We start from the raw sequence: 27,632 nt of genomic DNA on the forward strand, positions 1-27,632 counted from the left end.
CACAGAGCAAAAATAAATAAATCAGAACTAAGTTTATATTTTTAAAAGTGTGAATTCCCAACCCTGCCCACTGCCGAGACTGACCCAAGTTTTTATTTAAGGTTATGGCATTACAAAGCTCAAATCCAATGGAAAATATCTGTCTGCTTAATGAAAAGCGTAGATGGATTTCCTTTTGGAAGAGAATAAAAGTAGACACCAATATCACAGAGAAATGAGTTCTGAAAGAATCAGATCTAAATATAAAAATGTTCAATATGAAATTATTAAAAGGCAATTAAGGAACGTATTTATGTAGTCTCAAAGTGGTTTGGGAAATGTTCTCAAGCAAGATACAACACAATCCCCATTCTCCAAAACTGAAGGAAAATACTATCTATCCCCAGAGATGGAAATTTTATGTGAAATTATGCACAACTGGCAAAATAAAAATTAAACTTCAAAATGACAAAAAACACAATTATATAAACCAAAAGATTGATAACATACAGTGGAATACAGATAATGTTAATATTCATAATACACAAACAGCTCCACACACTGAAAATAAGAAATAAATAACCCAGACAATAAAGCAAAGAATATGAACAGCCCGTCACAGAAGAGGAAGTACTGGTAGGAATGTACAAATGAACACACAACTTTACAATAACCAGAGGAATTCAAATTTAAAAAGCTGGAGTTATTTCAGATGGTTTCTAATTGAAAACCTTAAGAATTAGCAAAAGAATGGGGAATGAGACCCTCACATAGGACTGGAACAAACAGGAATTGGTTAACTTTTGGGAAATCGTAACATAATGACATATTTAAATATTAAACACTAAAAATGTAGTTAATCTTTGAAGTGGTTATACCCTAGTTAGAAACCCAAGCACCAACACTTAAGGATAAGTGCTTAAAGGATTCCCTTTTTAATAGAAGGAAACATTTTAACAATCTGTTTTCTATACATAGGAAAATGTTGAAAAAATCATGTTACAGCCATGCTAGAAAATACTTTACAGCTATTCACAAGCACTTGGTTTTTTACATGTATGGACTGGAAAGATGCCCATAACCCATTTCCTTAGGCAGTGGAAAAAAGCAGGTAGTAGAGGACTATATGAGATACAGTAATGTTTCAGTTTAGTTTTTTTTTTTAAGAGAGGATGTAAGAAAAAGGACAGTAAATCTGTACATAAGGGACTACGTGTTTATACGAGCATTGATGATAATAGTAAAGAAGGCAGAGCATCAAACTATTAACTTGGGTGAATTATTACTTAAGAGGAAGGAAAAATTACTCATTATTCTTCCTTCATCTGAATGTTCACCTTATTATAATAAACAGACTTTATACTATTTCTCAACTCCAACAAAGAAGAAAATGACAAGAAATTCTGAAAGTGACTTTTTTAAATGGAAGCGTACTTCATCCCTGGGCTCTCACCTGGGCACTGCCCAAACCCACCACCTGGGCAGACACAGGTGTACTTCTCCTCTCTGGGGCCGGTGACACATTCAGATCCTTCGGGGCATGGACTGTCTTCACATCCATGATGGACAGGTGGGCATTTTCCCTCTTTGTTTAAAAAAAAAAAAGAAGGGAACGGGGAGAGAGCTATTTAATACAAATTTCAAGAAAATGATCCTGCGTGCATAGCCTGAAAGGTTGTACATGAAAGAACCCATACCACCCAATTTCAAACATGCATGCCTGTTACCTCTGCAGAGACACACAGCTGTTCTACGGTGGCGGGGAGTCACAAAGCTCAGACGAGCCGTGCTGTGCGTCGACATGACGTCTTCATCCACAGACACCCTTTCATCGCAGAACTTCCGAGGGCAATCCAAGCCTGCACAGAGCTTCTGGAACACATCCGATATCCTGACACCAATGATTTCCTCAATATCAGTCACGGAAGAATTAATCTTGTGCAGAAGTTGTTTTGTGGAAACCTGGGCACTACCTGATTTCTCTACAAAGAGCAAGACATCCAGGTGTGGATGAGGTTCAGAAGGCTGCAGACTAATGATCTGTACGTCGTTCCTCCTCACGCCTAAGATGTTCCGTAGAGCTCTCTGGAAGTTGCGCCAGTAATCACCAACAAATTCTTCTGGAGTGAGGTTGGCAAAGCGGATGGCAATGGTGTGGTTCAACATCTCCTGTGTGATCTGTCTGATGTGCACCGTGATGTCAGCCACCGTTGTGAATTTCCCATCCGTTACGCTGACGTTGAGAAGGTACTGCCCTATATCTAGCTTTTTGTGTGCTATCAGCTTGCCGCCTGTGCTGGACACAGAGAAGAGGCTGTCCATTTGGGGATCAAGACTGTAGGTTAAAGTGTCATACACATCTTGATCTGTGGCATGAATCTTCCCAATGACACCACCCGAGTATTCCTCTCCAAAAGCAGTAATGAAAATCTCTAGCGGCAAGATGGCAGGAGGATAGATGCTCTCCTCAATAACCCTAATGTCAATATACGTCAACGATGACAATGGAGGCTTTCCATTATCTGCCACCTACAAGAAAAAGAAAAGAAAATCACCTCTGTCTGTGTCATCAATTACAGCTTCTTAATGAAAATATATTTACATGGTTCAAGTTCTAAAAATTTACCAATTACTAGAGACATATTTCTCTGCACGAGGAGCATCGCAAGGCAAAGGATAGTCACTTCTTTATGGCCCTTTCACTCACACGTAACTGACGTTTAGCTCCATCAGTGTCTATGAGAAAAGTCACCAACTCAACAAGCGAGGCCCCCCAAAGTGTGGTGGGATAAAAATGAAGCAAAACACAAAAAGACCACAATCCTATTCATCTCGATCTTCTCACAAAATGTAAACTGTTTATGCAGATGGCCACCAAAGCAGCCCCCCTCTATGAAGCCATGAGGACATCATAAAGAAAGCCTTTACTACCTTCACATGCAGCAAGTAATGATCTCTCACATTCTTCTTTATGGCAGCTGAGGTCAAGAGGACTCCTTGCTGGTTAACTTCAAAGGCCTTGTCCTCATTCCCACTCACAATGGAGAAGAGGAAGGGAGGGCCGTTATGGGAAGAATCCTTGTCTGCCACCACTAGCTGCAGCACACTGAACCCCACAGGCTTATTTTCCTGCATAGGATAAATAAAAGCAAACAACAGAAGACACACAGCCGTCAACAAAACCAAACCTGCACGGGAAGAGACACACGCACGTCTTCTATAATGTGCAATACATGGAAAATAAAGCTGTATCGATGTTCCAACTGAGAGAAGAGAGAGAAGAGAGGTGAAAGGAGGGGAGGGGGAATGAGGTGAGAGAGGAGGAAATGAAACGGGGAAGGTCAAGGACGGGGAAGGAGGGAACAAGAAAGAAAAGCAAGGCAGGCAGAAAATAAGATTAAGAATCAAGCTAGCCAGGTCTTAAAAACCAAAGCACACACACAAAAAGATAAAAGCTTGGTTGTATCTTGAAAGTGTCATCTTTTAGTATTGAAGCAGACCCCTCTAATTTTACTCTTATTTTTAAAAAAATAGTCTTTGGAAAAGGAAGATATTTCAAATGAGCTACTGAGGCCAATGACAGAGCTCATTTCCAGAAGACCATGAGCCCTTCAGCGCCCCAAGATCACCTGGATAATCACACTGTAGTTGCCCTTGGAGAAGATGGGGGCGTTGTCGTTGACATCAGACACATCAATGTTCACGGTCGTTGTGTTGACTCTGGGGGGGCTGCCATTATCAGACGCCTGAACTGTGAGCGTGTAACCTGAAATCTGTTTGGGGACAAGACAGAAGGCATGTGCCTTACCACGAGGCCAAAGAACAGGGTTTAATCAGAAGCACACTCCTGACAACCGGGAGGGGCAGGTCTGAGTAACTAGGCCTTAGCTGTGTTCCAGGTGTGAGCAATTCCCTAAACTACAGGCAAGTACACTGCAAGTAACTACAAAATGGACAAACAAGTACATTGCAAATAACTATTTACAAAATGCAATGTAGCTGCTCAACAGAAAGTTACCAACGGTGATCAGATTCTTTGATGACCCTCAAAAACGTGCTCATTCCATTAAAGCATTGTAAGTTAAAAACCTGAAGATCTATTAACAGAAATTAAGACAGAAAATGAATATAAATGATGAGAAAAAAAATACTGACATATTTCAAAAGCTGCTGCCTTAGTAATAAACAGGTAAGGCCACCTTCTCCGGGGCCCAAATGTGACTCTCAGTTGGAAGAAGATGGAAGCTGTTTCTCCCGAGTGCTTTCTCATTTTCAGCACCTCAGGACACTACAGATCACATCCCCATCAATTTTATGCTTAGATTGCAGTCAACTATCCAAATTCCTCAAGACTGTTTCTTTGCAACTTCCTGCAAAAGAAACGGGATCAAGGGAGGCAGCCTCGCTTCCAGGGCCATCTCTTCCAGGAGTGGCTGAAGAAGTCAGAGAGCCAGCGAAACCCCAGAGCACGTTCTGCAGAACGTCAGTCCCGACAAGATGCTCCTACGAAAAAGGGCAAACTTGCTTGGGACCCATCACAGGCCACCTCCTAGCGGACATGAGTGCACTGCCCAGGCTGAGAGGTGCCTTGGTCACAAATGTTAAATTTTGTTCTGCCCGAGGAACAGCAGTACTAAGAGTTGTGCTTCCTGAACTCGTGGGATGTCTCTGCTCGAAGGTAAGAGGTTCAGAAAGGAATTAAAATAGATCTCATCACTATCTCCCAAATTCCTCTAAGCTTAGATTTACTCATTATCCTGCAGCTATGGTCTTTATTACCACCAATGTCCTTCCAGTCCCAGCTCCCCAAACCCAGGCTCCCTCCACTTCTCGCTCCTCCCCACCGGCCCTCCCTGCAGTGGCTCCCCTCCCTCCCCTGGAGGCGGGCACGTGGGGGGAGGTAGGCCTGTCCGGCCTGTCCTGCCTCTCCTGTCTGCTCACATTTGTCTCAAACCTCAGACCGCTTCTAACATCATCTCCAGAGCCATGTGCCATGCCTCTGTTTCTAGCTTTTAGATCTCTGAAGTTTGACACTGGCTGAATAATCTTACTTAAAAGATGCCACTCTCCTCTAAAATCTGCATCCAAACCACATTCAACAACCTCTCCCAGTGCTGAGTTCAGACCACATGCCCTCCCTGCTCTTCTTTGAACACCCCGCTCAGTCACAGCAAGACAAAGAAAACTGACTACCTGACAGGCTGCTTTCTCTGCAGGGCCGGAGAAACCCCTATGCCGTGTGGATTCCCATTTTTCCCATACAAAGTCTCTCCACTTGTTTTTTTTTTGTTCAATTGTCTCTGCGACTTCCCCAACCAAGGCTTCCTGTCGCTTCACAACCGATTAACTGTCACTGGTCTTCCAACCTCCCTGGGTTCTCGTGACTCTAACATTGGCCCTACTAAGGACTCACCTTAGCCCTACTAAGCGTCTCCTCGTTACGCTATGCCTGAGCTCACCAACAGTCTGGAGCTCCCTGAACACAGCCTTTTATTATCCAAACCTCATGTCAATATGAAACACATCTCCTAGTTTCTTGAGATTGTCATACTGTATTTGCTTTTCAAGTATTTATATCTTGCTCATCAGGCTTTGAGAACAGGGCTGATTCAGCGGATAGGAACACAAGGAACTTCTATTTCTTGACTTGAGACTTTGTAAACAGTTAAAGCCAAACGTTTCCACATACCGTCTCCCGGTCGAGAAGTTTTGTCACCTTCACCTCTCCCCTGGTAGGGTCAACTGTGAACGGACTTCCCTGATTGCCGCCGATGATGGAATAGCGGATGTGGCTGTTTGAGGGCCCATCAGCGTCATCCGCCAGAACCTGCAAAACACCACAGTCCTGCTTATGGGACAGCTGAGGAAGGGACAGAGTCTGCTAGGCCCATTTCTGAGACCAACACCGAGCTGTTATCAGGCACTTATTTACAACAGAGCCAGTAACTGATTGGGATAACAAAAGGCATTTCTGTACCTTCAAATTATTTTCAAGTATGGCTGCTACAAACACTGGATCACTATTACTAAAAATCTCTTGCAAAGATCTAGAGGAAGAAAACTGCAGGGGGAGAAAACACACACCGTGATGACGGATTGCTCCAGCACGGCGTCTTCGCTGATCACTGCTGTGTAGGTGTCCTGGCTGAACACTGGGCTGTTATCGTTGATATCTGTCACGTTAATGTTCACAGTTGCAACATCACTTAATGAAGGTGTGCCTCCATCAGCAGCTTCTATAGTCAGGTAATAGTCATGAGAGCTTTCATAGTCCAGATTCTCAATGATAAATATGGCCCCTGTACAGAGAAGAAAAATTATTTCCAGTAATTTAAGATGCCACCCCTTTCTCCTACCATGACAGAAATAGACACTTTAAAACAAATGTAAACTTTTGCTTCAAAAGTAGTTTACTTATTTATGCACGCTTTTAATTTTTTAATTTGGCCAATTAAAAATTATGAATTTGCCCATCCCTGGATATTTATTTATTACTCTTATTTTCCTGATATGCTCATGTTATTTAAATTGTTTTCCTAGTCAATACTATCTACGTACTGCTATAAAAAATGATGATATACTTAGTCCTTCTCAACCAGTTTATCAGAGACGTCACACAATATTATAAAGAGAAAACATAAATATTCTACTCTTTGGCTCTTAGTTTCCTTTCTTCTTCTTATTTTTTCTTTTACAGAAATGTGCACCTTGGAAAAAAATGACTAGAACCCTGTATTTATAGTCTATCATTTAAAAAAATCCCTTTTTGATTTAATAATTCCTTGAATATCTTTCCTTCTCACCACCTAAAATAGTCCATCCTACTGAAAAAGAGAATGGGATAAAAGAGCCCTAAAAATAACAATTTTCTGGTATGTGTTAAAATATGTATTGTAGCAGCATCATTACACACCCACTCTTCATCCACAGTCACATACTATTAAAGACAGTTTGGGTGGAGCGTTTCACCACAGACTTACAGCTCTTTCAGACCACAGGTTAACAAGACTACAGAGGTATTCAGGCAGCAAGAGTCGCAGTGCTTATGACTCCTGACGGTGCCGGCAGGCGTTCAGTAAGTGTGATTCTAACAACTTCCACTATTATATTTAACTAGAATAAAGAAGTCAATTTAATGACTTATCAGATGCCCCCTATAGAAACTAAGACCAAAGAGGTTTAAAATTACTGTCTCACATGGGAAGCTATTTCACATGAATTTGATGGTCGGGGTAGGGCAGTAAAGAGGAATTATTATGTAAGATTCTTTACTATCTTCCATTCTTTATTCTTTAGGGATTTACATTTTCTATCTTTACTAAACTACTAGAGTGTGATATTTACGTTTTCTATTTAATTTGCTTATAGTTACAATGGGTATGCCAGAAATGTACCTTATGTAGAACTACAAAGTCTTATAAACTACTTTGAATCCCACTTCAAGTTAACAACAAAAGAGTTTTATCTTTTTTGAGCATCTACTGGTATGTAGAATCTGTCACTTTGTATCAAGTAAAGCATTGGACAAATTTAGCCTTTTGGCAGAACAGAGGGCTTCCTCTCATTTCCAGGGTGGGTTACCTGTTTTAGAATCTATGCTGAATTTTCCGTGCTCGTTTCCACTTATTATCGAGTAGGTGATTTCTGCATTTGCTTCAATATCCCGACTGGCTGCATACACTTGAAGGACTTCTGTTCCAATAAGAATGTCCTCTGACACTGTGGCACCATACTCACGGTATTCAAACACGGGTGGGTTGTCATTTATGTCCAAAACGGACACAACCACAGTGCCGGTAGCTGTCAACCTCCTTGGCAAACCCTGATCTACAGCTTTCAACGTGAGGGTGTACACCGCCTGTAGCTCTCTATCCAGAGGCTTTTCCAACTGAATAATTCCAGACAGTTCATTAATGGAGAAATGTCCGTCAGCAGAGTTAATCAGTGAGTAGGCTAGCTTCCGATTGAACCCTGTGAAGTTCAAGAAATGAAGAAAAAATGGAAAAAAACATTAAAAAAGGAAAATACTAATGTGCGTTATTAAAATATTCTTATGGTTATGATCTTAAAAGAGTAACCTTAAGATAATTTACTGAATTAAAACAAATATAATTTCCTAGTTACCTGGCTTTTAAAAATTGTTATAAAGAGCCTCATGCTAAGCTCTTTTAAAACAAAGTCTATTTATTATTGACCTGCAGTGACAAGGACTTATTTGAAAAGTAACATTTTTGCTCTTCTAATTCTCTGGTATTAGTATGAGTGAAGAAATTATTTTTATTCTCTGCTATTAAAATGCTGTGAGTAAACATCTTAGAGTCTTATTTTGTCCATAAAAATTTTCAAATGTTTGTACAACTGTAACAATATAGCATTTGCTTCTGTTATGTTCCTATGATACTAAAATCTCTATGTCACTGATGGTTTATTCACAAATTACACTTCATTAATTAATTCAGTGGGATATGAAGATCAGTTCATACAGTTACTAACGAGTATTTTAGGGACAACACAGGTACCTTTCAACAAACTCTCTGGGCATAAACTGGAGACTTCAAACATTCAGTAAAAAGGAATTCACTATTCTCGAGCTACCATTTTTAATGCTAAGGAATTAACACACCACCATGAGCTATTCACCATGCATGGGGTTATAAGGTAAATTACACCAGCTGGATTTGGAATGGGCTTTAAAGCAGAGATTATTCCTGGTCTTCAGGCACAGTGGGAGCCACAGCACCATCAAGTCCACACCTGCGTCCGCGTCTGTGGCCTGCACTCGTGTCAGCGGTGTTCCAGGTTCTGTGTTCTCGAACACAGTAATGGTGTAAGGGTCAGCAGAGAACTCGGGGGCGTTGTCATTCACATCTTCTAACGTGAGCACAATGTGAGCTTGACAGAATCTCCCGCCTCCATCTGTGGCCTTCACTAGGAGATTATAGACTGCTTGCTCCTCGCGGTCCAGGGGCACTAATGTTTTAAGTTCACCTAAAAACAAACAAAAATGAACAGACTCACTTGAAATTTAAGATGTGAACCGCAACAGCGTATCTTATTCCTTACCCCCCTCTCTTACAGCCACAAGCCCTGAGGAACGGCCGTCCTGTGGGGGCTGACGGCAGCCGTGATGGAGGGGACAGCTCGGTGAGGGTGCTGAGTTCCAGGTTCTGCACTTGCCAGGGGCCAGCTCTTTACCTCATACAGATCTCGAGCCTAGGCCCTCTTGCATTAGATAATATGGCACAAAAGCAAAACAGCTACCTAATTTACCTGGTTTAAAATATTCTTAAACTGACTCAAAAACTGGATTCATATGCTTACATTGAGTTCACAGTTGAGGGGGGAAGAAGGAAGTAGAAAAATGTTACTTAACCACCATTTAACAAAATACAAATTGTTAAGAGGAGAACAAACTCTAGAGATATAAGGACAAACAAAATGCCATTAATCATTTTAATGAATATGCTAAATTATAAACATGGCCACAAATTCAAGAAAACGAAGTATGTAAAATGGATAAACTAGAAAGTTTGAGATATACTTCAACTTCTGAGTTTTTTTAAACAAAAGAAGTTAGTACAAATTCTAAATTTTAAGACCTTAGTTCGATGTGGGGATATTGTTGCTATTAATTTTTTATCTCGCCCAGATTTTGCATTTAATTACTTACCCAAATGTGTAAGTAATTAAATTGCTGATTAGATTTCTAAAAGAAGCCAGTTTTGTAGCACTTGAGTAAATTTGACGAGAAAACAGCTCTAATTTCAAATTCTCTGTGATCTATTACCACCCACATATATGACATCATTGGAACACAATTAATTTTGCCCCAAACTCCATCTTTACCTGTGTCTGGATTTAGTTTGAATTTTTCTGCACTTGGACCAAATAATGTGTAAGTAATTTCAGCGTTGGACCGGATATCTGCGTCTGTAGCAGAGACCTGCATGATCAGTTTCCCAGGAAAGACATCTTCTGGAATTGTGTCTGAATATAAAGTCTAGGAAGATTTTAAATAATATTATTACCATGACTGCCAAGAGAATAATGGAAAATAACTCATTTAACTTTGGTCATGGGAAGCAGGGGAAAAGACTAACATTAAAGTCCAAGGAGCTTTCAAAACTAGTTTTCTTTAAAAACACATTTAAAACAAAGAGGAGTCATGGAACAGTTAACTCCATGTCGCTGCAAGAGTCGGACGTGGCATTTAACCTACAGTGCCCTGAATACTTGGTCAGCTGGTTTCATATTTAATTAAAAACCTTATGAGAAAAGGTAAGTAGCACTCCGTATTTACCTAAAAATTAGAAAATAAATTCCTGTGTATCTTAACAGTGTTCTTAACACAGAACCATATCATTACAGTTGACAGAGAAGTGGTCCTCGTGTCATGGAAGAAAACACAGATTCCCACGTGGTGGTGGGGTGGGGGTTAGAGAGGCTCCGCCAGGCCTCTTCTGTTACCCGGCCCCACCCCTCTACTCACATCTGACCAAACTCTCTAGTGAACAGTTGTTTCCAGTTCCAACTAGAGATCCGGGCCATAAACCAAAAACATAAGACAAACAGATTAAGATTTTGTTGAATTTACTTTCTTAATGTGAGTTCAATTTTAGGTGAACTGCATTTTATGACTCATGAAACAGGATGTTCTGCAATAGTTAGTGATGATTTCAAATGATCTAGTGTCCAAGGTTTACCATTCCCAAAGATGGTAGGATCCAAATAATAGGCAAGTGTTCCCAAACAGCACTCACTTACAGACATATATATATATGCACACACACATACATTACTCTCACCCCCTCCAAATGTTATCTTCACACCCCACCCCCATAAATACCACCAAAATGTATACAAACATGGCTCGGAGTGAGCTCCTCGTCCCCCTAAGCTCCACTGCCCTCCGGACTGTATTTCGTGCCCGTTTCCCTGAGAACAGCCGGCCCCCTGCCCCGCTGCAGCGAGCTGCTCTTGCACTCCGGAGGTCACTGTCCTCTACCCAGCCTGCCTTTAACCTACGGCTCTTCTTCCCTCTTTACCTCTATTCCCCACCCTTCACTCGCCCAACCTATTTCCTCATGAATGCACTTCAGGTTCCTTTTTGATCTCCTGTGTCAGGTGTCCATCCACATCATGACACCGAGACCGCCACGCCCACGCCGGTCAGGGCGCACGTGGCGGGGCTCACCTCTCGGTCCTCTGCCAGCTGTCACTCCGCTCACCGCCCCGCCTCCTGAAGTCTCTCCTTCGCTCTCAGCATCACTGCCCTGACACCATTCACCTGCTTACATCTCCTGAGGGAAATTCCTCTTCTCCTCTTTTTTCCTTTTGTCACTATCCTCTCAAATGAGTCCAATTGTCAGTTATCGATAGAAACTGCCTGGTTTACAAGTCCTCCCCTCATGTCCATCCTCAATGTCACCTCCTCTAAATGTCTGAATGACACATTCAACTGAATGTCCCACTGAGTGAAACTTAACAAATCTCAAAGGGAACTCAACACGCCTCGTCACGTCCCAATTCCCACTCCATGCTTAGCTGTGGTCTTCCTCCCAGTCACTCCTGCAGGACCCAAGTCCACCCTGACCTTTCTTGCTTGCCAGGTGGCTACATCCAGGCAGGGACCGATGGCCACCAGCTTCCTGGGGTGCCTCTGTCCTTCTGCCACCCCTGCCTACCACCATCCACCCCTTTTGACCCTCGGCCTTGTCTAAATGGACAGAGTCCTACGAAGCTCAGCTCTTTAAGGAACTCTTGGTTCATGTCACCATCTTTCAAATACGAAAGGATTCAAAGAGTCCCTATTTTCTCAAGGATCAAGTCCCACCTCCCCGGAAGGGCCTTCCCAGCCTCCTCTGTGACCTAGTTTACCCTGACGCCCCCTGCCTTTGCACTTCTCCTTGACCATCTCCTCACTGCTGCTCAGAGGCAGACCTGGCCCCGCTCCTCCAGCTGCAGGGAGCCCTCCTGCTCGAGCCCTCCGCCTGTTCTCATACTCAGTGGTGGGCCCCGTAGGTACGGTAGCCACCTCACCAACGGCTCCCTTTCTCTGGTGTGTAAAGTAGCAAGTGCCCAAAACACAGTCTGTTACAGCAAAACACAACTTCATTATCAACAACCACTGGCCAAGTATTTCCCCCAATAACCTCACCGCCACGTAAGGGAATCCCTCCATGAAAACTATACAGAGCATTTGTGGAGTTCAACTCAACTGTAATCCTGTCTGTAATGCACAGCATTTCTGAGCAAGGTGTTGAAGCTATGTAGCATTCCCTAAAATAGCTCTGAAGCAAATCTAACTCATGTTATTTAACACTCACCACTGCGTAGATGGCAGGCGATAACATGAAACATGTTTGAATTACACAACAGGCAGTCCTACTGAAAGGTCTAAGAAAGAAATCTGAATTTATAACGTATAAATTTAAAGACAGAATAGCCTACCTTTTCACAAACCGGGCTGTTGTCATTGGCATCAAGAACTTTTACTTCAACTATAGCTTTGGAGGAGAAGGTCCCATCAGTGGCTGTGATAGTAAGAAGATAATTGTCCCTTTTTTCCCTATCTAGAGGTTTCTTCACATAGACTTTCCATTCATTCTGTATATTTTCAACAGCAAACTGCCCCAAAGGGTCCCCTCCTATGAAACCAATGAAGAAAGATGACAGGCAAATTTATTACAGTAAGAAATAAATTAACAGGAGAAATAAATATACAAAAGAAATACGATGTGGTCTGAAAGAATTAAGGTTGTTCTAAACAAATTACATTTCAATTTGGTAGTTTCCCTACTTTTTTTGAAGTCCAAGCAGCATTACAATGTGTATTTAAACACATTAAGCCAAATAAAATATGAAGACTACTAAATAATACTTTAGCTCATATTGAAACTCGTTTTGCCTTTCTAATTTGCAACATATTTATTACGTTAAGTATGAATTTCAAAAGGAGTCATAAAAACCAAAAACTGTCTAATGGAACAACTGTGTACTTTGCTCAAAGAACTTCCAGTGTAACTTAATAGATTATATTTCTACTTAACTAAAATCATCCCTTTGACTCAATTGTCATAAAATGTGTATCTCATATTTATACTTCTAATATGATTTAAATCGAGCCATTACGTTTCCATTTTTTTACCTGTTATGTAATATGTCACTTGTCTGTTGATCTCTTCAGAATCAGCATCTGTGGTACTCAGAATGGCGATCACACCACCTGGCGGATCATCTTCACTCACGGTCCCCTTATAGATCTCCGCTGTGAATCGTGGGGGATTATCGTTGACGTCAGTGACAGTCACGTCTACGATGGCTGTGGAGGACAGCTGAACCTTCTCGCCATGATCGGATGCAATCACTTTAATCTGGTGATTGTCTCTCTTTTCATGGTCAAGTTCCTTGAGGGTTGTAATCCAGCCTGTTTCCATGTTAATGGCAAAAGATTCGATGACTTCTACACTTTGTGACTGATCCAGACTGTACATAACTTGGCCATTAGTTCCTGAATCGAGATCAGATGCCCGGACCTGGATGACTCTACTTCCCCCTGGCAGGTTTTCAACAATATATGCCTCATATGGGCTGGACTCCAGGACAGGGCTGTTATCATTTGCATCTTTCACTTGGATACTAACATCTACAGATGCCACCACCTCATAGTCATCATGAGTGCTCCGGGCAAGTATGGAAAACTGGTACCACTTAGTTGTCTCGTGATCGAGGCTCTTCTCCAGTTTCAGTCTCCCACTCTGTCTGTCAATCACAAAGAACTCATCCCTATTACTTTCGGGAGTATTCCCTTTGATTAGACTGTAAATAATAGCCCCACTGTGTTCTGCTCGGATGAGATCTATTTCTGTTCCAATAGGCATGTCTTCTGAAACTGTATAGGTATAAAATGGTTCTGAGAATTTTGGAAGCTGAATTTCTGGGGGAAGTATTTTAACATAGACGGGAACAACAGATTCTTTTGGCGGAGACCCGTTATCCACAGCTCTAACAAAGAAGGTGAAGAACTCATTTTCTAAGCCGATTAAGCTTTCCCTTGTAGTAATTACGCCAGACAGTTTGTTAATTTCCAAGTTCTCTTTAACACTTTCAGAATCGGCTTCGATGGCATAGGTGACATCGGCACTGGAGCCCTCATCAGCATCACTTGCGAGAATCTTAACAACTGATGTCCCTTTGGGAGCACTGGACCCGATGTCCACTTCATACTTGGTTGCTCGAAACTGTGGCACATTATCATTGTCATCTGTAAGGATGACATTAATGGTGCAGAAAGCAACTTTCCCTCCAGCATCCTTAGCCATTAAACGGACTGCGATGACTTTCTCCGCTGGGGTTTCTCGGTCAAGTTTCTCCAGAGTAAATATCTGTCCTCTCTCATTTGTGTAAAATCTGTCCCTGGCAAAATCATTCACAATATGGTAAGTGATGTGGCCGTAAATACCAGAATCCCCATCAGTTGCTTTAACCTCAATCAACAGGGTGTGTAAGGGAGCATTTTCAGCAAGCTCCACTTCATATTCATTCTGAGGAAAAACAGGACTGTGCAAATTGCCTCCAATTACAGTTACATGAACCTGGGCTGAACTTCTGAAAACTCCATCGGAAACAGAAATGTTAAGACTGTAAAATGGCTTCAAGGTATGCCGGCGCAGGTTTGAGAGTGTGATAATCCCCGTTTTGCTGTCTATGACAAAATTCTTATGATCGTTGCCAGACAGAATCGAATATTCCAACCTGTCTGTGTCTGAGCTATCTGCATCATAGGCTTTTACACAGGTCACGAAATGTCCATGAGCGGCATACTCGCTTATTTGGGCTTTATAAATCTGTTGGTCAAATAGTGGTGGATTATCATTGAGGTCAGTGACGTCCACTGTGACAATCACATCACTGCTCAGCGGGGGCATGCCGCCATCAACAGCCCTTACAAAAATCGTGTGCTGCTGTAACTGCTCATAATCCAAAGTACTGACTAGTGAGATGAGACCTGTGCTGCGATCCAGGTGAAAATGATCATGACTCTTGCTGTGATTCCCAAGCACATGGTAGGAAATGCCTCTGTTGGGTTCAGAATCAGAATCTGTTGCTCTCACTTGGACGACAGACGCTCCAATGACGGATGCCTCAGACAGGGTTGCAGTGTACGACTGCTGAACGAACACGGGCGGGTTATCATTGATGTCTTCCACTATGATGTCAGCAAATACTTCCGCATGAGCACCCGTCAAGGAGTCAGTTGCTCGTATGCTCAGTTTATATGCTGGGTGGGCCTCGAAATCCAGGGGAGCTATGACATTGATAACTCCAGTGTTGAAGTTAATAGTGAACTGGCTAAAAGGATCTCCATCCGTGATGCTGTAGAACACTTTCGGCCCTTCTGGGCTGTTGGCTTGTATGTGGACCACTGGGCTGTGTGTCTGGATGTTCTCTGGAACCTCTGCACTGTAGAAAGGTTTCTCAAACACAGGCATGGCTTTATTCATGACTGTGATTGGAACGATAACTTCAGCCGAAAAGGCTGGGTTCCCTCCATCTTTTGCAACCACTGTGACGAGATATTCTTTATTTAAGGTGTCAGGTTCAAACTGCTTTTTCAGTGAAATTTCACCTGTGGCTCCAACTTGAAAGTGCTCGTGATGTTCCTTAAGGTAGTAATGCACTTCCCCATTTCGGCCACTGTCTCTATCTACAGCAGTCACACAGCGAATAATCTGGCCCACCAGAGTATCCACTTTAACAACAGCATAGTAAGGCAGGTTGACAAACACTGGTGCATTATCATTTTGGTCTTCTACGGTGACCTTCACAACTACATGGGCCACTGCTGACGGCTTATGTTCTTGCGTCACTTGTACCACCACATCAAATGCCTCCTGCCGCTCACGATCAAATGGTATACCAGTGGTGGACAGAACTCCTGAAGTCCGGCTTATTTTAAATCTGCGATCTGGGTTGAGGATATGGTAAAACAAAGGCTCATTGATTGGGTTCCCAATTGCTGTAATGACAGCGAGTGTTCTGACCTCAGTAGAATTCTCTTTGACTGTCGCAGAGTAGAAATCTTGGGTAAACTTTAGTTGGCTTTCTTTGCTTTCTCTCACATGGATTTTCACGGAGGTGAGGCTTATAAACCTGCCATCAGAAGCTCGAATGGTTAACTCATAGCGGCTTCGCAACTGAGTTGTGTTTTGTACAGTTATAGTACCAGTCTTATAGTCCATCGAAAACTTCTCCCCGATGTTGCCTTCAGTGATGGAGTACATTAACTGTGAGAATGCACTTGAATCAGCATCAGTAGCATTCACTGTGATGACTTTTACTCCTTTGTAGGTTGGCAACAAAAGAGATGCTTCATAGAATGATTTGGGGAACACAGGAGGGCAGTCATTAATGTCAATTACACGGACAGTCACATTAGCTGCATACTCAGCAAACAAATGTGGCGTTCCCATGTCATGCACTTGTACAGTGAAGTGAAAAGTACTAGTTTCTTCATAGTCCAAACTTAGGACCGTATGAATAGCACCAGTGCTAGAATCAATAGCAAAATATTTGTGTATAGATGGTTCAACAATGTGATAAACAAGCAGAGCATTTGATTCCCTATCAGCATCGGTTGCTCGGATCACTAATGGAACATTCCTGTCTGTTAGGACCACACTGTTGATTGAAGCCGATTCACTAATGAGTCCTGTGTATTCTGCCTGCATAAAAACCGGCACGTTGTCATTTTCATCCTGCAGATGCACTAGAACAGTTGTATTTGTAGACAAACCAGCCATGTTAGTTCCTTGTATTATCAATGTATAAAGGGGCAAAGTTTCAAAATCCAGGGCCTTCTGAGTGATGATGCTTCCAGAATGTGGGTTAATATCAAAAGCATCAGCTGCATTTCCATCTTTTATTTCATAGATGACTGATGATTGACTGTGGGCTGTAACCATCCCGACAAAACTCCCAGGGCTCACAGTTTCACTAATTTCAACAGAATATTCTTTGGATGTGAACTTAGGAGAGGCATTGTCAGCAATTGTGACGAAGATATGCACAGAAGTTATTTCACTCATTGGTGGACTGCCTTTATCTGTAGCTTTCACCATTAAATCGTATTCCACTTGGTTACTTCGATCTAATTCTTTGGCAGTTTTTATGGAGCCCAAGATGGGATCAATTGTAAAAGAATTTCCAATATTTCCTGGAAGGAGGGAAAAAAAACAGAATGTTAGAGGAAAAACACAGGAACCAACAGAAATCATGTTGGAGTCACAGAAACAAAGGTATCTTCAAAGATGATATGCTGAAATTAGAGAGAAATTCAGGGGTTAACGTTTGAATGGGACTTGTTTGATTCAACTTGTTTCATCTCTACCAACCTAAAATAATGCAGACTTTTCAGTTTTTCATCCATAAATTATGAAAAGAAAGAAACAAAATAAATAACACTCTGTACCTAAAGCCAAAACTCATTCTCCACTGGTTAAACGGGGAATGGGATGCAAAATGATATGGTTTTCCTTCTTTTCAGCAATTAAGTTAATAATTCTACAAGGGTCCCTTAAAAACCCTTTGGAACTTACTTATATTTTCTGCATTTGTCACTTGCAAATTCTCAATATTTTTATTCACTATGAAAGGGAAGACTTTGATTCACTGAGAAAATTTAACAGGCTTCAAGAGAGTTGTCCCTTATTTTAAATGCCCAGGGAATTGATGAATAAGGTTGTGTATAATCTGCCATACTGTGTAAATTTAAGATTTCAATAATGTTCCCTTTATCTTTTTCAGGTCAATTGATTTTCTAGGTCAGTGGTTCTCAACAGAAATGACTTTGCCCAGAAGGGGGCCTTCAACATCTGGAGACATTTTTGGTTATCACTACTTGGAGGGAGAGGGTTACTAACATCTAATGGGTAGAAACCAGGGGTGCTGCTCAATGTCCTACTGTACAGGACAGTACCCACAACAGAGAATTTTTTGGTCCAAATGTCAATAGTGCTGAGGCTGAGAAACTCTAAGAATGTTTTATTTGCTTTTCTCTGCACCTTTTCTAACTATTATATATACAAGCATTTAGCTGCAAAGCAACACCATGATATTCTATCCTTGCATATCAGCGATTGAAATCTTTTTTAAGAAACCAGCAGTTTACTATCTTTTTGGATAGATGAAGACAGTGAGGGTCCTCAGATTTGATTCAACCCTTTCTGCCTTCTCTGTTTTATAAACAAGAATCCAGAATTCTTTGTCCTAGTCATAGAACTAAATTAATTTTCCCCAAAAGAACTGTTATACTACCCAAAACAAAGCAGACTTGCCACTTCACTGCATTTTCAAATCCTGGTTTCCTCTAGGTTTGCAGTCAAGTGTGGCCTTTCTTAAACCAGAATTACTTAGTGTAATTTGGAAACTAGGGTATTAACCAAGCACTTCTTTCTCCACATCATTACTAGTAAACACTTCCTCTATAGCCCTCATTTCCTTCCTTTAATACATTTTCCCAAAATCCATGACGATTTTTTGTGAGGCCAGACCCAGTCTGGTTTTCATTAAGTCTGCCTGGCCCTGCATCCAGACCCCAAGACAATGCCTCAGCCTCCATAAGGCTGCCTCACTCCTCAATCAGGCGAGCGCCTTCTCATGTCAGGACTACTGTACTTGCTCAGGGCCTTGCCATGCATTCACTCATCCACTCATTCAGGTTCCATGCAAGAGAATGTCACGGTGAGGCCTACTTTGACCTCCCCCTTCAGGATAGTTATTTCTGCCTCCTCGGCCTGTTTTTCCTTACAGCATGTATTGCAACATTCTTATCTGTTCTCTCCCCAGAATAGAAGTTTCGTTTAAGCCTGGCTTTTTTTATTCATTATTTTATCACCTGCACCTAGAAAAATGCCTGACACATAGGAGACCTTTTGTGAATATCTGTTGAATGAAACAACTTTTACCCACGTGTGGAAAGGTAATGGATTAAATACCGAACAGGTTGACCAGAAGCAAATTAGTATGAATGCTCAGAAAGACACTACATGTATATTTGGTTTTGTTTTTCTGCATTTATCCTTTTATTGTTACCAACAAACATTTGTTCAACTAAGCACTTCAAGTATTAGCAAAAGGAATGTGTACTAATTGGGAATCTCTGATTTAAAAAAAATTATCAGCATGTTTAAAAATTCAGAAACATTCTTTATTACCTTGTCTCTTGACTCTGATAAAGACAGCTCCAAGCTTGTCACTGATAACAAGGCTCAACAGGAACCCAGCTAGTCACTTCATATGTGGACCCCACATGCATATATATTAAGGCAGAAATCATCAGATTTGTAGATGGGAGAGCAACTCTGGTTTATTTGGAAAAACAGAGAGTTGCTGAGTGGCTTGAACGTGCCCTGATCTGATCTAGTCATAGGTCACCACACACTGAAATACATGTAGAGTATTTGTGAATGAATTAACAGAGCAGTGGCAGAAGTCTGTGCTAGGTTGAAGGCTTGGTCATTTACTTTGGATAGAAATATTGGTGATTTCTAAATAGCCTTAAATTGTTCTACTTGAACAAGGCAATTATCTGGACAAGCATGCGAATTTGGCTCACTGGCTGTGACCGAACTGCACACATATACCCCCCAAAGGGCAGGTCGGAGAGCTGTGCACAGAAACCTGTTTCCTCCCACCGTGGAGACACTGTGGCTACACCGTAAGATGCCAAATGCCTGGCACATGCAAACTCTATAAAGTGTCCACTGCAATTATATGCAACCTAAGTTTGGGAAAGAAAACCAGTTCTAGTCAATAAGTATATATACTGAGTGACTTTTATTTCTATGTACTACAGCTTCTTGAAGTTACAATAATCTACTTTAAAATATATATGTAAAGAGAAGGTAATACCATACAGCACAAAGTATGGCACTGATACATCTCTAAGCACACAACTCAATCGTTTCTGAAGATTCTTTAATTCCTTTTTCCCTAAACACTACTAATCAGACCAAACCTTTTGCTCAATAGATTGTTGCTAAAAAAACATGCCGTGTTACAGCCTGAAGTTTCAAGTAGTCTTCTGAACTTTATTAAACGTGATCTGACATAAATTAGAGACAGGTGATTAGGAATGAACTGTTCAATGAAAGACTGTTGGGCCATTTTATAATTCTTATTATTTCAACACTGCTATACACACACAATTCGACTACAGTTTAACAGCAGTTGTTTTATGTAATTATTTAGCACAACTTTTATATTAATAAATCTACATTTAAAAAAATTTTCTTCAAAGACTAGATTCTATATCAGAATAGGTCATTGGTATCTATTCTTTGAGTGCAGATACACTTCCATTCTTGGAATACCAAATTACTAACCCCATCAGTCATTACAAGCATTTAAAGAATGCACATGCCTTTTGTCAGGCACCAACAATCACATTTTAACCACCCAGTTGTTGAAAATTATGTGAAAGCTAAGGGAAAGTTTTAACATTTTCTTCTACACAAACTCAGTCAGTTTGTCTATGAGGAAATAATTTTGTTGAGAGGCTCAGGCATGCACAAATGGAATGCATTGTTTTTTTTAACAGCACAATTTCTGAGGCAGTAGAAAAACCTTTATCTTTATTCAAGGCACTAACGATATGACAATTCATTTCAACAGTGCAACCACGGCTAGTGTACAGAATCTTATTTGCGAGTAAATGGACTAAATTTAGTCCTTTTCAGGGAAATAAACTTCAAATACATTAAGATACAAAAGTATTTTAACCACATAAAAGACACTAAGTATTTTAAAAATATTACTCTCCATTTACTCAGCTCTTGATTATATGACCTATAGTTAATTTACACCTGTACCAATGCTGATGCCTAGGAAAGATAAGGAAAGATACAATTTCTAAATATGAAGAGGTGAAAACTTACTTAAAAAAAAGGTAAGTTAAATGGAAGGTCTCAAGTCCCTAAAATCATTACCAAGATGGAAGAATGAGACTATATTCTTTATACTAACTACGGCTCTAGGAAAAATGGAAGCTGCCTTCTCGATATTTAATCACTTACAGTATTTGGCAGGAATAGGGAAAAGTCGCAAAAGCATGGTGATTTCTGACTATAAAGATCAATATATATGCTCTAACGCAGACCCGTTTCTATCGGGGGCTTCCTTTTTGCAAGAACATACATTTGTGGACCAACAGTAACCACGACCTATCAAGCCCACGTATGAATGCTCCCAGCATGGCACTGGCGTATAAAGTGAGCCTAAGGAATCCATGCAATAAACAAATGAATGACTAGATAGCGGCATAAAGCAGAGAACAAAAACATTTCACTTTGCTACAACTGCTTCTTGGTGATCCTCGTGGAGTCTGGGACCTCTTGACCTGCCATACCTAGAAGAAATGTCCAGGCCCACGGTTCCAGCTGGTCTTTGGTCTTCCCTGCCTGTCTGCCCAACTCGAACCCCTCAGGCTTTTCAATATTTTTTCAAGTTCAACTCCCAGCCCTAGGGCCTATTGAAAGACCCTAATTCCATTAATAAAATGCAGCAGTTAAAGGTACATGGGAGTGAAGTGGAAGGAAAGCTAAAACTGGAAAGGGAGCAGAGGCATGACACCCTTGTTATGTTTGACTAAATTACAGTCAAATATATAATTGACAGGAACAGGGAAAACACTGGTATTTTATAAATTATAATCAGATGACTCAGCAAATTGGATGAATTTCCTGCTTTGCCCAAGAGAAGAGTAAAACTTTAAATTACTGGCCAGGGTTTTCCTAAGAGTGTCTCATAGTTAACAAATATTATGGAGGAAAATATTTGTGTGGTTAAAACATTTTGGAAGTACTGAATTGTTCAAACAAAGTTTTCTTTGTGGCAGGACTTCTCAGAGTCCTGAATCATTTGACTATCAGGAATCCTCCAGAACTTACCTATATTTAGTAAGGATTCACTATCTTTATTCTTTAATGAGTTAAAAGTTAAAAAAAATTTTTTTTCCCCTCCTCTGAACATGTAAAAAGGTAGCTAAAGATCAATTTAAGCAATTTTTATAGTGATACACAGAAATGTTTCAACACCTAGAACTAGCTTTAGAAAAGAAATATATTTTTTGAAGTTATACATCTATTAAGTGCTCCAAAAATACCTGATTCAATAGAGTACAGCACTTCTGCATTTTTCCCTTTGTCCTTGTCCAGAGCTGTAACCTGCAACACAACGGAGCCCAGAGCTGCTGATTCATAAACCCGCCCTTCGTAGGAGGAGCTCGTGAACCAGGGCGCGTGGTCATTCGTGTCACTGACATTGACAACAATCCGTGCAAAGTTGCGCTTCACAGGGACATCTTGATCGCGTACCTAAAAGAATCAGCACATTACAATCCTACTGGGATTTTCCTTACAACTGATTAAAAACCACTCTGAAAAACACGAAGCCCTTCTGGAACCAAATGGTGGCAGAAGAATAAGCAGAAAGCCGTACCATGACTGTAAGAACATGCTGGTGAATGGCTTCATGATCAAGCGTTTCAGAAGTATACAGAGAGCCGGTTGCGGGATCAAGACGAAATTTCTTGAGACTCAATGGATCAATACTGCTTTGCAGAGTATAGATTAGTTTGTTTTTCTCATCCTTATCCATAGCACTGATTTGCAAAATTTCTGTTTGTGGCATGGTATCTTCTGGAATAACAACTTCATATTTTGATGTAGAAAACTGAGGACGATGGTCATTAGTATCTATTACCTTGATGAATACCTTTAATGACAAAATGATTCACATAGTAATATTCCTAATAATGACATTTTAGTATTTAAAGAATCAGGGAGAAATATCAGATGCACATTATAAAAAGCTGACTTTTTAGAAAAAGGAAATATACATGAGAAATAAAAGCAACAAAAATCTAGAATAAATACATCTTTAAAATGTCTCATTGATATATCACCTATATACACATGGGTAAGATAGTGAAGACCTAAATTCTTGAAACTATCTTTGGTGAGAAAATGTAGCACCTTTCACACATTTCTTTCAGAAATGTGGACTTAATTTCTCTTGGGTCTCCAGATGAAAGATTTCTAGGTCACTCATATAAAGGTAACAGAGAATTTACTTTACCAGGATAGACAGAAGACTAATTTCCTCTTATCAGATTTGAATCTGTAACAACCAAGCCAGCAAGTCATAGTGGAAATCACTACCATTTACAGACAGTTTGTAGTTATGACAAGAAATCTGAGCTTTGTTGGCTCAGGTGGAATAAAGGGGTTCGCTAGTCCAAATGGCACAGGAGGCCCCAGTCCCAGGGGTGACCAGGTAAAGCAATTACCCACACTGGTGCAGACATATGCACCAGAGGCCTTCCCATGAAAACTGTGCGAGTGTTCTAGAACACTACAATACCAGTGGTGGACTTCTAACATTAAGCTTTACATGAATACTAAAAACAGTCACTAAACAAAGATTTTCTGTGAAAGTTATGTAAACATTTAGAACTACAGATGCCTCACTTTTAAAGGTCAGCGATGACCCAAGAGATGTTTATAAGGGTAATCTGAACAAATTAATTCATTTTATATTCATTTCCACTATAAACTTAAGAAATTAATTTTCTCATGGAGTCAATGTTGGGCAGAGAGAGTTGAAACCTGCTCCAAGATTAATTAATCACAAGTACATAGGAAGGGCTAAAGTAAAAACAACCATTTTTGGTCAGGCGATTCAACGGAAACATACTTGTCGGGCACCTGACATACTAATAATGACTGAAAATTCCTGTGTGACGGTCCCTGCCCTCGAGGTGCTCCCCGCCTCGTCAGGCACCGTCTTACACACAGGGAGCCTAATGAGCTTTCACGTACCGTCAAATACGTTTTAGGAGTCAAGAGATGGTCTGGGACTTTCAAAATGCTTTAGGAGGAGAAAAGGCTTTGCCTGCATAGGTTTTAGGTTGGCAGATGAATACATAAAGGGATGAGGGAAGAGCTTGGTCAAAAACATGAGGGCAAGAAGTGCAATCAAACATCGCCTCAGACCTGGAGCTAAGGGATCACATGGGAAAGGGGCAGGGAGAAGGTGGGATGCAGCTGGCAGAGCCGTGAGTCCTGAGCAGAGGCTGGGCAAGTGTATATCCCATATGCTCGGAACCTTTTGACCAGAGGAAATTTACGTTTACCTCCTCTTCCCAGTCAGGCAGACCGTTCCGAAAGCACAGTGAAAGCCCAGACCATTCAGCAGGCAGTGCAAAATGAATTGCAGGGACAGAGAAGGAGACACGAAGGTGGCTGAAGTGGCAATGAGGAGCAAGAGACCAAACCAGGGCTGGGGTGCAACAGTGAAGGCTTTGTGAGCGCTCAGTGGGTGACAGGCTCTGCGGGCTTTGAGATCGAGCACCCTGCGTGTTATCTCAGCCCTTACGAGCCCCCCACAAGGATGGAATCTCTATGCCTGTTTTCCAGATGAGAAAAGGGAAGCAGAGGGTTTTGGCCAGTTGCCCACGGACAGAACTAAAGAGGCAGACCTGAAATTCAAACTGAATGGCCTGCTCCACAGTATGCAATGCTGATACTTGAGAGAAACTGAAAGAAAACATGAAAAAGCACAGCTATTTCAAAGAAAGAAAAAAAATGCCAACTGGATTTGGTAAGTTAACTTGAGATACCAGATAAAGCCAACCGACTTGAATCACTGCCAGTCAGCACCCTAAGCAGAAAATGGCAGTACCGGAAGAGGAGAGCTGCTCAACAGAGCACTGGCCACTACACCACGACCCCCCACTGCTGAGGCTGCCCCTCGGCTCGGCCCCACAGCGCCCTCTGACCCTCACACCCGACATCTTCAGCTACTGACCTTGATGCAGCAAACCCCGTTCTGTTGGTTCCTGAGTTTAAACTACAAACCTGATCTGCCAGGCTGGGTTCCAGTGCCTTCCTGGTCTGCTTCTGATCTCTGTGTCCCTCTTTAAATGGTATCTGCTGCTCTGCCCGCACCCAGTTCCTACGTCCCTGTTCTCACTCCAGATTGGAAACTGAAGCCTAATTAATGATTGTCCCCTTTGGCCTTAACAGGTCACAACCTGGGCTCTCTCGCCATTCTCTGAGATTCTGACTGCATCTCCCTGCCAGCAATTCATTAGGATATTATCAAGACCCTCTGAATATAACTCAAAATAAGTTAAAGAAGCATAAATGAAGCACTGAAACTTAATATTCCTGTGTCCCTACAAAAGACTAGAATATACTTCCTGAGTTTTATGGGAATTTCAGACTCTATACCATATTTCATACAAAGTTCTTGACTATACTAACTAAAACTATAATTATTGGGAAAGGGGATATTATTGCTAATTGTTCAGTTATGTAATAAGTGAAAATGCTACCAGTAAATATATCTTTAGTAAAGGGAACACATAGCACACAGGGCCATGCCTATGGCTCAGTCTCTCCTTTGGCTAGATTTCTGGTTATTGATTATTTGAACGGCTCTACATACAGTTACACTCTTTAAACATTTCTGAATTAAATTTATTATAATTCTTGGTGTTTTAATTCACATTTTAATGCTCTAAAGCCAAACTTCTACAATGAGAACAGTTACCGACAAAACTAAAATTTAATATTGTACTAGAACTTTGACATGACAATCTTAATGTGACCCCAAAGCATGGTACATAGAGCAATTTTAAGTACATTAAAAACTGCAAGCATTTGGAGAAAGGAATAAGGTGTTTTCACAACTGTCTTTAAATCATCTACTCACTTATTGAAAAGACATCACAGATCATCATTCTCATTCTTCATTGTATTTAAATATAAATCACTTAGGTGATCTGCCTCACATAAGATTTAAAAGAGTATAATCTAAAGCTAGAAAATTGGAATTCAGAGCCATTTTATCCTCCACTATTTAATTTTTTCCTTTTAACTCTTTGGATATAGCAGATTACATTTAAGCTTTCAGCCTGTACCATCCGGACATGAGCAACAAGATGGAAGAATTCTGTTGTCTAATGTTTCAGCTTCTAGAACAATTCCTGGTGCGTAACAAGTGTTGTATAAATTCTCAAATAGCCCACACTGAAAATCAAGGAGAATTTAAATTTAATTTTATAGGGTTTTAACATTTAAATTTAAAATCCCAGTAATCTGGCCATCTCTTAATCATTAGATAGGAACAAATAAAGATGTTGAAGGACTGATGAGGACAATTTTTATCAGTCATTTTATAAACCCTAGTTGAGGTAGCCAAGGGGAGAAAAATCGAAAAGGTGATACAAACTTAATCAATCACTAACCAGCTCTCATGAAAATGACCCGGACAATTCCTTCCCAACAGTGACACACTTCATACACTCACTACAGCACAAAGTGAGTATACAATTAAAATATTTTGATGGCATAATGTGTGTGTGTTTTTAAGTCTTCTTCCAAAATTTTCAAAAGCTGTTAATTACATGTAGCAAAATCTAAATTAGGGTTTGCAGTTAATTTTCTTTCTAAATAATAATCCCTGGTGTGCAACTGGGTAAAGTATGTCAACCTAGTAACTTCTAATTTGAGAACCTCAGAAGGGTAGAACCAACCGTTGCTGTTGCCTGTGGAGCCTGCACCCCGAATGCCCTCTCATCCTTCCCCTGCCAAATCAGGCAGCGGGGATTCACGTACCTGAGTAAGTATAGCGGTGCTTCCATCTGTAGCTTCGACTGTGAGGTTATAGTTTGATTTCTGCTCTGCATCAAGAGGCTTGGCAACAATGATGGTTCCTGTGCCCTTGTCCACATCAAAGTGACTGTCATAGTTGCCACCTAGTTTAAATTGGGAAAGACAGAAAAATAGAAACAGGTCATGGGATGAAAAAAATTTCTGCCATCTGTTGTATGGCTTTCTAAATCTTACTGGCAGTAAAAACAAGCAAACAAACAAAAAACCACTTCTGGTCTTTCAGTCAAGGTGATTCCAAGGATCTTTCATTTTGAAAGACAAGAAAAGAGCCAATCAGACGGACGTCTTACAAAGGCAAAGTTGGCCATAACTGTCAAGGAAGCTGAGAGGAAGGTAAGAAGCGACTCTGAGAACAGAAAGATCCCGCTAACATTGCCAAGGAATTCCTTTCCATTTGTTTTCTTCAGGGGTCTGAATATCTCTTTAATTGACATCTCAGTGGCTATATAAAACATCATTTGGTAACTAAGTCTGGCCATTTAAAAGTTTAATTACTCAAAAATAAATCTGCAATGCTTTGAGTATACTGCCCTAATAAAGTAACTTTCAAAAACAAGCGGTTAACTCTGGGAAAAAAAAAATAGTGGTTGTTAACATCAATTAGTCCTGGCTCTTACAAACTATCTGAAAAGAGATTTTCCTCATTGTTGGTAAATTCAAAGCTTAAGAAAACAAGAGTCTTTGTGCTACTAACACTATCTAAACGCATTCCCAATTAGAGTCTAGACAGAATTCTCTTTTCAAGTCCACTGAACTTCAAATACTTACATGTCAATGAAATGAAATGGAATGAAAATAAAGTTGTAATGTCATGATAAAGTTCTATTACTGAATCTAAACAAAAAGCAAACAACAACACACATACCAAACAGTCTTCAGTGAAATCTAAAAATAAGGATCTAGGGATGCGTTAGA

The 27,632-nt window shown here is 40.7% G+C and overlaps 1 protein-coding gene across 10 annotated transcripts in view; it reads right to left on the bottom strand.

Moving 5' to 3' along the window:
* FAT1 (FAT atypical cadherin 1) overlaps positions 1-27,632 on the bottom strand; it is a 119,032-nt gene that overhangs the window by 13,043 nt on the left and 78,357 nt on the right. For all 10 annotated transcript variants that reach the window (XR_005026606.2, XM_036894392.2, XM_036894393.2 and 7 more), the window contains 14 exons: positions 26,661-26,800; positions 22,477-22,752; positions 22,142-22,352; positions 13,127-17,194; positions 12,430-12,626; positions 9,826-9,979; positions 8,734-8,967; positions 7,561-7,950; positions 6,064-6,278; positions 5,669-5,806; positions 3,609-3,752; positions 2,911-3,108; positions 1,707-2,508; positions 1,433-1,564 (listed from right to left, as the gene is read on the bottom strand). Coding sequence is in view for 9 of the 10 variants with exons in the window: in XM_036894392.2 (XP_036750287.2) it covers positions 1,433-1,564; positions 1,707-2,508; positions 2,911-3,108; positions 3,609-3,752; positions 5,669-5,806; positions 6,064-6,278; positions 7,561-7,950; positions 8,734-8,967; positions 9,826-9,979; positions 12,430-12,626; positions 13,127-17,194; positions 22,142-22,352; positions 22,477-22,752; positions 26,661-26,800 (7,299 nt within the window). In the remaining variant the exon portion in view is untranslated. The remainder of the gene's footprint in view (positions 1-1,432; positions 1,565-1,706; positions 2,509-2,910; positions 3,109-3,608; positions 3,753-5,668; positions 5,807-6,063; positions 6,279-7,560; positions 7,951-8,733; positions 8,968-9,825; positions 9,980-12,429; positions 12,627-13,126; positions 17,195-22,141; positions 22,353-22,476; positions 22,753-26,660; positions 26,801-27,632) is intronic.

The sequence above is a fragment of the Manis pentadactyla genome, chromosome 7 (genome assembly GCF_030020395.1).
Source record: "Manis pentadactyla isolate mManPen7 chromosome 7, mManPen7.hap1, whole genome shotgun sequence".
Lineage (NCBI taxonomy): Eukaryota > Metazoa > Chordata > Mammalia > Pholidota > Manidae > Manis > Manis pentadactyla.